Here is a 12,843-nt window from a genome sequence, read left to right as displayed (position 1 = left end):
GGGGGGGGGGGGGGGGGGGCGAAAATGGTTTACCCCATGCTAAACTAAGGGTTCTTCCCTTTACCAGTCCACTTTATGTTAAGAAGTAATGCAAGACCGTAATGTATGGAAATTCAAAGGCTATAAGAAAGAGACATGCCTCCTGGATGTCTCACTATTTACTTGAGGGCCCTTCATGTGGTAACATCCAGAAAAAGATTAAATTTATATTAGGTGCTCTTTGTTGAAGTTGTAGTGTTTAACATGATTATGTGCTAAATTCTCAGATCAAAATGTGAATATGGATCAAAATTTAGACTCATGAATTTATGAAGTTTTGTTATTATTGAATAATCTGGGCAAGCAGTTGGAGTTTTGGCTTTTGATGACGGAGGCAGTTTTGAGAAGATAGAGCCCCACTGAGACCTTGATTTAGTAAAAAGTTCTAAAATTTAATATTCGGAAAAGGATGGCCACCCTTTTCTCTGAAAGGAGGTCACTGGTGGCCCAGGTCAAAAGATTTGAAGTAGACTAGGAAGGTTGTTTGAGGAAGATGTGTTAAGGGCATAGGTAACATGAGGCTCCAGATCAGGCAAGTTATGAGGGGATTGTCTTGAACCATAATTAGTGGAAATGTTCCCAGATTGGAGGGACACGTTAATTACTGAATAAAGTTGTAGTTTATTTGATTAATTCATAAGAAAATGCCACGAGAAAGAGATCATTGGTCAATTAATCTTTTTACTAGTGTTTAGGTGTGGTATTCATAGTGTCGGTAAAAAGGTTGAAACATGTGTTCTGGTCTATAATATCTTGTAACCTAATAACTTTTTTCAAAGGAAGATAGTTAGTAGGTTCAATCCTGATCGGAAATGAGGCTGAGGAGGTTGATTGACCCCAAGTCAGTTTTATACATGTAGGTAAGGGTGGAAGAGAGAGAATTGTTATAAGGGTCGGGGGATGGGGGACTGGTGTGTGATGCTGTGTTGGTTTGGGAGTGTGTTGTGATTTTTTTTTTTGTTTAATTTACATGGTTAACTCATCTTATAAGCCAGTTGAAAAAGTTTTTTTTTTTTTTTTTGGATTGGTCTCCCCTTTGTAATTTCATTTTATCAAGGAAATTGTTTTGTTTCCAATTGAAAAAAAGGTTTTATCTTTTCAAAGTATTAAATTTGTTAGTGTACACGTATTTTTTGAAAGGAGAGGAAATGTATGTCCATGTTTAAAAAAAAAAAAAATTACGAGCTTCTCGTTGAAAACAATTATTTTCATTTTCATTTTTATTTAGAAGACGAGAGCAAAAGGTTATGGAAGCTACTCCTAAGGCCATGATGGTTTTAATAAGAAGAGAGGAAAAACTCCGGCACCGTAAAAGCAATGGCTTAGGATTTATGGCTAGAAAGGAACAATTGTCTTCAAAAGCAAAGGAAGGAGCTCGTGGGAGTCCTTAGCTAAATTTCTTTGTTCATATTATAACTTCTCTTCCTGTGTAAATAGATCTAATTGGGGTGCCTTTTTACAAGTAACTTCCTAGCAGAAGTCTACTAGCACTTCTTATCTTTTCACTAAATTAATGAAAAGAGGCTCTTGTTTTAAAAAGGAAATATATTCTCGAGTGCTGTCACTTTCTAAGGAAACTTAAATAAAATAGAAGGTACCCACTGCTCATTAAGCAGGATGCTGCTAGGTATCATTTTTTCAATTCTTTCAAACTCATGAATATGATTCGTTGATGTGAGGTGAAATATTTGTTGACTAAAAGGTAACCAGCACCATCACAACTCTCGGTCATGTCTTTGTTGACAGAAACATTTTTTCCATTGAATAAATAAAAGAGTACAAGCCTATTTGAGGCTTGGATTAGCAACACGTGCAGTTTGCTGTTGAACACATTCATTACTTCGTTGGAGGAGGGGGTATATTCGCATGGTGAAATTAAAAAGAAATTGATGTCTTTGCTTTTGTTATTTCACTGATTAGCCCTTTCTCTGTGTTTTCATATGTATGGGCCAGGATAATGCACTATGATGGGCAAAGGCCATTTTTTTGTTCTTCTATCTATGTTTCCTGCGTTATGTGGGAAAGAGTTCTAAAGTTTTCTTTGTTCTGTTCTCTCGGTCCTTTGGCTTAGATCAAGTGTAGTTTCTGTTCTTATCTTTTTTATGTTCTCAAAGGCTACTTTTCATTTATAAAGTCTTATGCCCATTTTTTTACGAATGCCGTGACATGTTATTTTCAGGTATTGAAAGAGAGCTTTAAAATCTATTGTGCTATTAATGATGGAATTATAAATCTTGTTGACAAGGTAAGTATCTTACTTAAGCAAGACTTTTAGAGACATACATACAGTGCTTTGGTGACAATAAATTTATTTAACTCCCTGCAGTTTTTTGAGATGCCAAGGCACGAGGCTATCAAAGCCCTTGATATCTATAAAAGAGCTGGCCAACAGGTACGTTTGAGCTCATTTTTGTTTCTAACAGTGATAGTTATCTCTTATAATGATTACTGGTTGTCTATCAACTTTTTTGGTTGTGTCCCCCGTCAACCGTTTTTATATTATCTGAGGTACACTATTAGACAGTTCAGGCTTATTCTTGCCCTTTCCTCGTGCAGGCAGGAAGCCTATCAGATTTCTATGATATTTGCAAAGGGTTAGAACTTGCTCGGAATTTCCAGTTTCCTGTTTTAAGAGAGGTAATAATGGTATTATAGTGACTTATGTTTCTTATCGACCTAAAGCTACAGTATAAACTTATACTTTCATACTTCATGCCTTGTTATCCACTTCCAGCCCCCACAGTCATTTCTTAATACGATGGAAGAGTATATTAGGGAGGCACCACGAGTTGTTACAGTACCAAATGAACCACTGGTTAGTATATTCTTGATAACTTTTCATACCAAAAATTTGGTTGTACTTCAGGCATTTGAAAGAGTTGCTATTTGGATTTATTCTCATGTTTGGAATCTACTTATGAAGGCAACGTGGCTTTCTTTGCTTTTTTTCTTGCATGTTTGTGCCCTGGAGCTTATATGTGTGTATCTAATTTATCTGTTTGACAATGTTTAAATTTTTATTTTCTAATCCTGGACAGCTGCAACTTACTTACAAGCCGGAAGACTCTCCTTCAGAAGATCCGAACTTACCAACAGATGAACCAGAGGCTTCTCCTTCAGATGATCTCTCTATTACTCCTGTTGAGACGGTTCCAGCACCACCTCCAGCACCAGCTCCTGCTCCAACCCATTCAGAGACTGGAGATTTATTGGTATATATCTATACCTTTTTTTCTTCTGTAATAAATGATGATGCCTCTCATCACCATCCTTTCCACTTTGCTTGGTCAACTTTTCAGGGATTGAGTCTTGCTACCACAGAAGTATCCGCCATTGAGGAGAGAAATGCTTTGGCTTTAGCTATAGTTCCTTCTGGTGGTAAATTCCAAGTCTTTCTTTCTAATTGGGTTGCTTGAGAAATTTTCCTAACTAGTGTCAATGATATCAAACCTTATATCAGATGCAGCAGCGTCCACTTTTCATTCCAATGGTGTGCAGGCAAAGGATTTCGATCCTACTGGTTGGGAGCTAGCCTTGGTCACCACTCCAAGTGGTAACCTTTCATCAGCTAATGAGAGACAACTGGTATGCTTTAATGTGATTGTGAATTTTGAACCATATCGTTTCCCAGTTTTGCAGTTAGCTGGTGGAACATTTATGAATTAGATTCTTTGAAGCTTAAGGGGAATATTAGGGAATGGAAATCCAAGTATTTTATCCCTCTTTTCTGCCCATGTCCACTAGAATCTCTGAGAACAAGTTTTTTTGTTTATTATTATTTTTTCTTTTTAGTATAAAGCAAGCATTAGGACTGTAATTATTGTGTAGATACACGGTGGTGACCTATTCTTCAATAAATTGATAATTTTGTTCTCATTCTATGACGAACCAGGCTGGTGGGTTGGACACGCTCACTCTCGATAGTTTATATGATGAAGGTGCATATAGAGCTTCTCTACAGCCAGTGTACGGTAAGCCTGCACCAAACCCATTTGAAGTGCAAGATCCGTTTGCATATTCAAATGCCGTCGCTCCACCTCCATCGGTTCAAATGGCGCCACTAGCTCAGCAGCAGGCGGCGAATCCTTTTGGTCCTTACCAGCCCACCTTCCCACAGCAGCAACAACAACCATTTACAATGGACCCAACAAATCCTTTTGGTGATGCAGGTTTCAGTGCATTCCCTGCTCCTAACCACCATACCGTACCTCCACCCACAAGCAATCCATTCGGAAGCACAGGCCTGCTGTAGAGAGCGCTCGCAGTGCTATCTCCAACATGTAATTTAGTCAACAGATTTGGTTTCATCATATTCGGCGGGATGTAAAGGGTCGGTTTTTCTTGAACGAGCTGCAAAGAATGGTTGGTTTGGGGCGTGCGACATTCATTTGTTTGGTTGAAACTTCCAGCGAGAGAATGAATAGTGAAAGGTGTAATAATTAGTGAATGAAATTAATGACCATTTGAAGTTAGTTTCGGAATACTTGGAACTATCCTGTCCTATTCAGCTGATTGCGAGTGCATTTCTCATAGAATTTGGCTATAATTTTTATGCATACGTATGTCATTCATCAATTCATCACATTTCTGATCCTTCCATTCTGCATTTGCCTCTGTATATTTCACTGATATTTCATGCCTCAACATGCTATGCACGCAAGGTCCAAAGCAAGAAGTCCACGATTTTTATGGGCACTTGAGTTCTCTGATGAACATTTTGTCTTATCATGTGTGAACTATTCCAAATTTAGAATTTAGATGTACTTTTTGTTTGAATTGATAACTGTGAATTTTAGGAAAGTTCGTTTACCATGGAACACTTGGTCAAAGATGGATCTTTTTTGCTTAGTGTGAATGAATGTGAATACGACACGACAATAAGTTATTGTCATGTTTTTTTTTTCTATAATCTATTTACTGGGAATTGGAATGCTCTTGAACTAAATGAGAATAAATTGTTCTTTTATTCATTTGAAATTTATTGATGTTGTTTGCTAGAGTTCGTCAAGAATTGAAATATGAATTCCGTGTCTATTTTTAACTAATTTAAAATCAACTAGACCATCGATACTAGGTATATTAAGGTATACTAGGGTTCAGGTAATCTAGTTATGTCTTTTATTATTTTCCTATTAATGATCCACATCATAACTCTATGTCCTATTGGCTCATGTTCTCTAAACAACTTACTATTAGAGATCGGTTGGCTACTCTCTAGTAGTTCCCATACAATTACTATAAAGTAGAGATCGACCTCGTGTCCAATAACTATCTCGATATCATGCTGATCCATGTCACTCTAAACAAATTCACAGTTAGAGAATTATAGGAGATTCTCTAAAAATCACATAATAACTTGATAATGTGCATATTATGTACATAAGGAATTCATCCTAACAAATGTTATATGCCTTAATAGCAAAGCTCACAAATTTGAATGATAGACATGATAATATCACCATACTCGAGCATCTTCACACTTTCAATCAACAACATGCTTTTACCGTAACAAGTCGTATTTAAGCTTGTTTCATAAACTTGGTCAAAAGTAGGAATTATATTGTCTTTTTTCTTCTTTAATCTTAATTAATTAATATAGAATTGTTTTGAATTCTTGAAAACTCATTCAAAATTATTTTTAAACTTGAAAAGCAAAGTATTAAACTTTGATTTTGTTGTAGAAACTAAATAAAAATAATAATTTCCTAAAAAAAAAAAAAAAAAGTCAATTCTTATTTTCTAAGGATGGGCCCCAAAAATTAAAGAATCTTACCTCCAGTTATGAATAGAATATAAATGACTTTTCTAATTGACCAAATTTCAAATGATTTTAATTTTATATTTCATTAGAGGATAAACTTTTTATTATTAATATTATTAATATTATACATTTTAATAGTATTTTTAAAGATTTGGTCTTATTTTGGTGTATTTTTCTTCATTACAAAATAAGATATTTAAATATTTCTAACTTAAACTAAGATTAAGTAATGATGAAGATATTTTGAAAAAAAATTATAAATCTTTTTTTAATGACATTGGTCAAATGGAAATTTTGACTAATTGGTCGAGAAATCACACGATATTTTTATTTTAATTAAATTGTATCTAGGATTGTAAAGGTCATTTCTACCCTCCTTCCCAATATTGATTGAGACAAATAATTTCCGATTTATAATTAAAAATTATCATAATTTCCATATTAATTACATTTAAAAAAATTATTTTTGAAGGGTAGTAATATTTCTTAAATAAATGTTTTTTTTTTAATTTACAAGTTTTCAAACTACTTTATTTCCATTGAAAAAAAAAACACACATTTTCAGACATTAATTACTTCGCGCGTAGCTTCATCTCGTCAAGATCCAAAAGTCAACATTTTAAAAAAATGTACGGAACTGGGCGCTGACTTTAATTAGATAAGTCTTTTTTTTTTCCTCTCAGAAAAAGGAAAAAAGTTAAAATAAATGAATTTAATTTTGACGGCGCAAACAGAAATTTCCAGGAATTTTCAATTATCCAGCTTATTATTCAATATTTAACAATTAATTTTATTAAATTAATTTTCAGAGAATATAATCACCAGGAAAGTGCCTAATAAAATAATCTCAGCCACAAAAATTATAAAAAATAAAAGTTTATTATTATTATTTATATTATTTATAAATGTATTTCATAAATTCTGCTTCTACAATGTTGTTTGATCATTCTTTTGTTCTGTAAAATTATAAAATTTTAATATATCCATAAACTTTTTTAAAAAATTATAATATAAAAGCATTTATTTTTTCATTAATTTTTACCACTTGAATTCAAAAGGAAAATTAAAAAAGTATTAAAAATTTGCCCTTAACACACGGCGTTTGATTTATTCCATTTATGCCCCTGGTTTTACCCGGTCAAGTGACCCATTTTTCCCTTTAATATTGTCTAAATCAGTCCTTTCATTTTCATATGAACAAGTTGCTAATGTTCACATTTTAATTCATATTTAGAGTTCTAATTAAATGCTTAATCGATCAAGTTTTGTGTGTTTTTTTTTTTTTTAATCTAACCAACAAAATATAAAGAAATAAATAAATAAAAAAACAGGGGAAGAAGGAGACAAAAAGTAACAAAATTTTTGTCGTGTTTTGATGACGTGTACTCATTTTTCTTCTGAATATTAATTTTCTTTGTTCACACAGTTTTTATTTTTGTTAGAGCTCTCACTTCATATTAATAGTCTTCCTATATTACGTATCTCACTACCTCACTAAATTCCCTTAATTTTATGTTTATGAGAATATCTAAAATACAATTTTTAATTTTTAATTTTATTATTATCCATCGCTCGCTATTTTATTAAATTCAAAAGGGTCGTCTATGAAAGCGTTCATCTATAACATGTGAGATCGTACGTTAGTTGGAGATGGTAACAAATCATTCATTATAAAGATGTGAAAATCTCTCCCTAACATACGTGCTTTAAAATCATGAGACTGACAACAATACATTACGAACCAAAATGAACAATATCCACTAGCAGTGAGCTTTGACTATTACGTAACCAAAGTATCACTAACCCTAAATTAACTATTTCTCGAAAGATCCTTCTAGTTTATATTGCACTTGGTAGATTCGACACATAAAAGATCTTCTTTCGAGTTTTGGACGAAATTTTGGATCCTAAAATTTTGAGTTTAATTTATTAATTTTTTAGATGATAATTGATGTCTTATCTATTGAACTATGATAAATTTGTTGATAAATTTGTTGAGAATATAGGAGAGAAAGAAGGAACGTGTTTGTTTTTGCAAGGTGGCAGTGGGTTTGAGTTTTCTAAGGTCGTCGATTGGGTCAATTCGTGTACGTGTTTTTGCCTTCGATCTTTGTTTTATATTTCTCAAATCAAAGATCAAATAGCGATTCCCCATTTCTCTGTCTCAATTCCCCAATCCCATCCGCACCAACATCAGCAGCAGCAGCAGCAGCCATTTTTTGATCCTCTATTCGCTTTTCTTCTTCCCAACTTCGCTTGATTTTCGCTGTTTCCAACTTCATGGACTAGACGAGCATGACGAAGTCCAAGAGTATGTTACACAACCTCATGAGACCATTCAGATTCGGTTCATCAAGAGGTATCTGTCAAAAATCCACTTGGTTTCTTCTTCTGGTCCCTTTTTAATTAGGGCAAATCATTTTCTGTATCTTATGATCTTGATTTTTATTAGCGATTGATGGTTTGGGTTGATTAGATAACCAGGGCGAGGACGATTTGGAGCAGATTGCAGCTAATGAACAGAAGTTTTTTCGGTTCGAAACCTTAGTTGAAGCTACCAACAATTTTCACCCCACGAACAAGCTTGGCCAAGGCGGATTTGGTCCAGTTTTCAAGGTTAGATCCAAACCTTACTCCATTGACTCTTCCTTTTTGCTCTTATTTTATTTCATCGAATTTTTCGTAGTTAACAAGGATTTGGACTCCATGGAAGTTTGTAATAAATCTTGTTGCCCTTTCTGCCATTTTGTTTTCTAATCATATCTGTTTTAGCAGCATTTTTCTTCGTTGTTTTGTGCTGAACTTTTGACCTCAATTTGCGGTCAATTAGAAATACGGCGACTATACTTTCCTTGGGTTTCTCCCTATTTGCCTCCTCACTTGCAATGAATCCTGGAATTCGGGAGAACATGTTTACTATCAAGAATCAAGCTAAATACATGTTTTTGGTGTTTTCTTCTTCAATTTAGTTCTTATTTTTCAAAAAATTTATGCAATCTTGCCTCTCATATTTCTACATTTTTCAATCATACCCTTTATTGGTCAATATTGAATTACTTGAAGACGAAGTTGAAATGATATTTAGTGAGTTATAGTTCTGTTAAATTATTTTCCACAGCTATGTACAAAAATGAATTATGCCCTGTTTGATCATTTGGTTCTGTTTTTTAAATTTATGCTTATTATTATTATTATTATTTTTTATATAAATTTCATACTATGGTTTCTACATTTCTTGAAGGAACTCTTGAATTCTTGAACTCCTGAATCTTTTAAGTATGTCTAGAATTTATTTTCGAGGTAAGTTCTGTTCTAAGGATAATTTAATTGATAACATCTTTAAAGATTCACCGTCCAAGCTTGTTCTTGTTTAAAAAAATGGAGAGCAGATTCAACATCCTTTTCAAGTATCATCTAAGTTTCTTTTACTTTTCTTTTTTTTTGTAGGGGAAGTTAAAGGATGGAAGAGTGATTGCAGTTAAGAAGTTGTCACAATATTCAAAACAAGGAAAAAAAGAGTTTATGACTGAGGCCAAATTGTTGGCTCGTGTGCAGCACAGAAATGTTGTCAATTTGTTGGGTTACTGTGTGCATGGTTCAGAAAAATTACTGGTTTACGAATACGTCACGAATGAGAGCCTCGACAAGCTTCTCTTTAGTAAGTAATGCTGGGAAATTTAGTTCTTCTACCTGTTCTTTCAATCTATATTATTATTTTTGTTGTTGATATGATGCCTGATCTTCGAAGAACTGTCGGTGATAATAATTGTTGTTTGTTGTGGTTGTTGTTATAGCAGAAGCCAACAGACGAGGAGAACTTGATTGGAAGATGAGGTATGGCATAATCTTTGGCGTAGCACGAGGGTTGCAATATCTTCATGTAGACTCACATAATGTCATTATCCATCGTGACATTAAGGCCGGTAACGTTTTGTTGGATGATAAATGGGTCCCTAAGATTGCGGATTTCGGTATGGCTCGTCTCTTCCCGGAAGATCAAACTCATGTCAATACTCGTGTTTCTGGTACAAAGTAAGTTTCTTTGCTTTGCTGCAACACCCCATCAAATTTCTGAATCCTATATGGAGCGCTTCACTAATTTTCTTTTTTCATATATGAATAGCGGGTATATGGCTCCCGAATATGTAATGCACGGGCATCTATCTGCGAAGGCAGATGTATTTAGCTTTGGTGTTTTAGTGTTGGAGCTTATCAGTGGCCAGCGAAACTCGTTATCATCTGGTTTATTTATGGACGCCGAAAATTTACTAGAGTGGGTAAGGTTTTAATTGTGTATGCTATGTAGGCTGATCATATTAAAAGATCATCACTGTAGTTGTTAGTCATTTAGAAATTTCTGATCTGTATTCTATAAGGTCTTGCTGAGATATGAATTTTGCTGCAGGCTTACAAGCTTTACAAGAAAGGCAGGAGCTTGGAGATCATGGACCCAACTTTAGCATCATCAGCTGATCCTGACCAAGTTACAATGTGCACTCAGATAGGATTGCTTTGCACACAAGGCGATCCGCACCTACGGCCGACCATGCCACATGTAGTTTTGACCCTGTCGAGGAGACCTGGTACTTTGGAGGAACCAACAAGACCGGGAATGCCTGGTTCTCGATATAGAAGAACACGTAGGACAAGCGTATCGTCCTCCAATGCTGGAACTTCTGGTGCATCAGATTCCTATGCTTCGACGACCAATACTACTGGAACTATTACTGCAACGGCAACTGCAACTGCAAATGAGATTGCTTCTGGTTCTTCTTCAGTTAGTCAAGGATACGTTACTCGTGGGAAAACTATTACCGCAACCGAAAACGAAATTGCTTCTGGTTCTTCTTCAGTTAGTCAAGGATACGATACTCGTGGGAAACGTCCCATGGAAGGTTAGGGTCTTTTCTAATAGGTTCATTCTTTTTGTTCACAAGTTTTGTACCCTTGGTTTATTAGAATGTAAATGTGGCTGTGGAAAGTTTTTGCTTGGATCGCCATTCCTTCCCCATTCCCCCTTTCTCATCACATTTTTTGTGTACAGTAAAAGTTTGCAGTTGTAGGCCCAATCCCCAATGTACAAAGATCTGCACTCTGTATTTTCAACAAACTTTGACCATTCTTCTTCATGAGGTGTAATAAAAAAGATTTATCGCTTATTTTTTAATTGTTTAGGTATAAAATATGGTAGCAAAGATTTGAGATCCCATATCGGTTAAAGAAGGAAACGAAACATGGGTGTAGAAACTTCTTCCTAGTAAACGTGTTTTAAAACTTTAGGGAAAGCCAAGGAAAAACTCAACATTATCTATTAGCAGTGGGCTGGCTAGGGCTAGGGCTGTTACAAATGGTATGCAAGCACGTTGCCCCTAATGGGGTAGATTGTAAGATCCCACGTTACGTTTGGAGAAGTGAATGAAGTATTTTTTCTATGGGTGTGGTAGAGAGGGGAACGAACGAATCATTTGTTATATGGGTGTGAAAGAGAGGGAATGAAGTATTCCTTGTATGGGTGTAGAATTTTCCTTCGGTTAGAAGCTCGCACAAGTGGCTTGTAATAAAAATAATAATAACATTTTAATAATAATTTAGTCCTTACTTCAAAATTTCTTACAATTTCGTCCCCCAATTTAATAAAAATTTCAATTATATTAATGGAAGTATGGTTTGTTATGTTTTGAATGGATAAGAAGGGGTTGAAGTGTTTGTAAAACGAGTGAAACAGGAATGGCTTGCTTCTCCTGCATTTCTGTGACAAAAAATGTGGCTATCGCTTCACTCAATCCCAGCGACGACTCTCACTCCCCTCCTCCCAAAACCAATGGCGCCGCCAAAACTATTCCGATCACCAATCCACGGTTACGCCGGCGGCTTCCAAAACCTCGTCGGCCCTCCGTTATTGAAATCGAACGTGCTATCGGTGCCGGAAGGTTCAGAGACGCGGATCCCAGGCAAGTCCGAGAGTTCTGTTTCGGTGTTCTGAACTTTATTGTAGTGAAATATGAGATGTAATCTGAAGTTCTGATGCTCAGGGATTTGGAAGAAGATAGGAAGGCTGCATTTGACATGTTTTTGATGAGTTTTACGGGGAAATATGAAGGGGCACTCATGAAGAAGCTTCGCGAGACAGGGGAATGGGTAACTGATCAGACTGAAACCAAATTTCAAGCTTCAGGTAACCAATTCTCTCGAAACTTGATTGTATTTTTGAGTAATGAACACTCCACTCCCTCTAGAATCTAGAGAATAAAGGAGTTCATTAATGTTGTTGCTGAGTTACCCCATCAAACAAGACATTGATTTGATTTTAATTTGCAGGAAAATCGTTTCTGCTGTTTACGTTTCAATGGGTTCTTCCAATTTGGGCATTCTCACTCCTTGTGGCTTCTGGGGTCATTAAGTTACCATTCAACACTCCATTTCTTGATCAACTTCTTACGTAACAAGCTTTCTTAAGTTTCTAATAAGTCCATTAATATTCAATTGCGTGTAATAGGATTTGTGAGTCTACGAAAGTTTAATGTTACATGAACTTTGTAAACACAGCTCAATTGATGACAGCCTTACTTACTAATTGAGTTTCCATATGGGTTTTGGTACGCAGCTTTGAGTTGAGTTTGTCTATATGAAAGATGAAAGCTTGCAAAATTTAGACGCTTTGCGGTGCCGTATGATTATTCGCCAAAAATTACATCTACTTTAGCCAGATCAAATATGCCTCAAAATGTATTATAATTGGGACATGATGTTAAACTTCCACCACCCCTACGTCCTATAGACTAATGAGCTAACCCATGACACGTGTCATGGTGTGGCGAGCATTGCGAGATGAGTGTCCTGGACGTCTTCCTTAGAAAATAAATTTTTTACCGATATTATGTCCTAGCCCATGAGTCAAAGGTTGGTATATGGGGCGACTCACTTCTACGGTATTTATAAATTTTTCATGAGCATATCTAAATCATGATACTACACGGTGCGAAAAAAAAAAAAAAAAAAAAGTCATTCTTATTCTTCTTTTTTGTTTTTTGTTTTTTGGTTTT

The 12,843-nt window shown here is 35.2% G+C and overlaps 3 protein-coding genes across 4 annotated transcripts in view; all 3 read left to right on the top strand.

Moving 5' to 3' along the window:
• The window catches only part of LOC111447680 (putative clathrin assembly protein At2g01600), an 8,458-nt gene extending 3,820 nt beyond the window's left edge, over window positions 1-4,638 (top strand). The window contains exons 8-15 of the mRNA XM_023086962.1: window positions 2,219-2,284; window positions 2,366-2,431; window positions 2,596-2,676; window positions 2,774-2,854; window positions 3,078-3,251; window positions 3,339-3,417; window positions 3,500-3,624; window positions 3,932-4,638. Of these exons, the coding sequence (XP_022942730.1) occupies window positions 2,219-2,284; window positions 2,366-2,431; window positions 2,596-2,676; window positions 2,774-2,854; window positions 3,078-3,251; window positions 3,339-3,417; window positions 3,500-3,624; window positions 3,932-4,291 (1,032 nt within the window). The 3' untranslated portion in view covers window positions 4,292-4,638. The remainder of the gene's footprint in view (window positions 1-2,218; window positions 2,285-2,365; window positions 2,432-2,595; window positions 2,677-2,773; window positions 2,855-3,077; window positions 3,252-3,338; window positions 3,418-3,499; window positions 3,625-3,931) is intronic.
• Window positions 4,639-7,838: 3,200 nt separating this feature from the next.
• On the top strand, window positions 7,839-10,929 carry LOC111447788 (putative receptor-like protein kinase At4g00960). Of its 2 annotated transcripts, none has more exons than XM_023087129.1 (6): window positions 7,839-8,159; window positions 8,277-8,416; window positions 9,248-9,458; window positions 9,595-9,832; window positions 9,924-10,077; window positions 10,206-10,929. In XM_023087129.1, the coding sequence occupies exons 1-6, from the start codon at window positions 8,096-8,098 to the stop codon at window positions 10,698-10,700; spliced, it is 1,302 nt and encodes a 433-aa protein (XP_022942897.1). In that variant the 5' UTR covers window positions 7,839-8,095; the 3' UTR covers window positions 10,701-10,929. The 2 variants fall into 2 exon arrangements, with proteins under 2 accessions (XP_022942897.1, XP_022942898.1); XM_023087130.1 differs by having other exon boundaries at window positions 7,842-8,159; window positions 9,598-9,832.
• Window positions 10,930-11,483: 554 nt separating this feature from the next.
• Window positions 11,484-12,397, top strand: LOC111447789 (probable NAD(P)H dehydrogenase subunit CRR3, chloroplastic). Its single transcript, XM_023087131.1, has 3 exons — window positions 11,484-11,751; window positions 11,833-11,975; window positions 12,119-12,397. Exons 1-3 carry the CDS (start codon window positions 11,528-11,530, stop codon window positions 12,241-12,243), a joined length of 492 nt encoding a protein of 163 aa, XP_022942899.1. The 5' UTR covers window positions 11,484-11,527; the 3' UTR covers window positions 12,244-12,397.
• The last annotated feature ends 446 nt before the right edge of the window (window positions 12,398-12,843 follow it).

Source organism: Cucurbita moschata, unplaced genomic scaffold, assembly GCF_002738365.1.
Source record: "Cucurbita moschata cultivar Rifu unplaced genomic scaffold, Cmos_1.0 Cmo_Scf00009, whole genome shotgun sequence".
NCBI classification, from domain to species: Eukaryota; Viridiplantae; Streptophyta; class Magnoliopsida; order Cucurbitales; family Cucurbitaceae; genus Cucurbita; species Cucurbita moschata.
Note: the sequence above shows the minus strand (reverse complement) of the source record. Positions and strands in the feature narration are given on the sequence as shown.

Excerpts from the sequence above, each read along its gene's own strand:
- LOC111447788 (XM_023087129.1), top strand. The coding sequence starts at position 8,096 with ATGACGAAGTCCAAGAGTATGTTACACAACCTCATGAGACCATTCAGA. Across the intron at positions 9,833-9,923 it reads ACTCGTGTTTCTGGTACAAA|CGGGTATATGGCTCCCGAAT; the intron begins GTAAGTTTCTTT and ends ATATATGAATAG. Across the intron at positions 10,078-10,205 it reads CCGAAAATTTACTAGAGTGG|GCTTACAAGCTTTACAAGAA; the intron begins GTAAGGTTTTAA and ends ATTTTGCTGCAG.
- LOC111447789 (XM_023087131.1), top strand. The coding sequence starts at position 11,528 with ATGGCTTGCTTCTCCTGCATTTCTGTGACAAAAAATGTGGCTATCGCT. Across the intron at positions 11,752-11,832 it reads TTCAGAGACGCGGATCCCAG|GGATTTGGAAGAAGATAGGA; the intron begins GCAAGTCCGAGA and ends TCTGATGCTCAG. Across the intron at positions 11,976-12,118 it reads AACCAAATTTCAAGCTTCAG|GAAAATCGTTTCTGCTGTTT; the intron begins GTAACCAATTCT and ends TTTAATTTGCAG.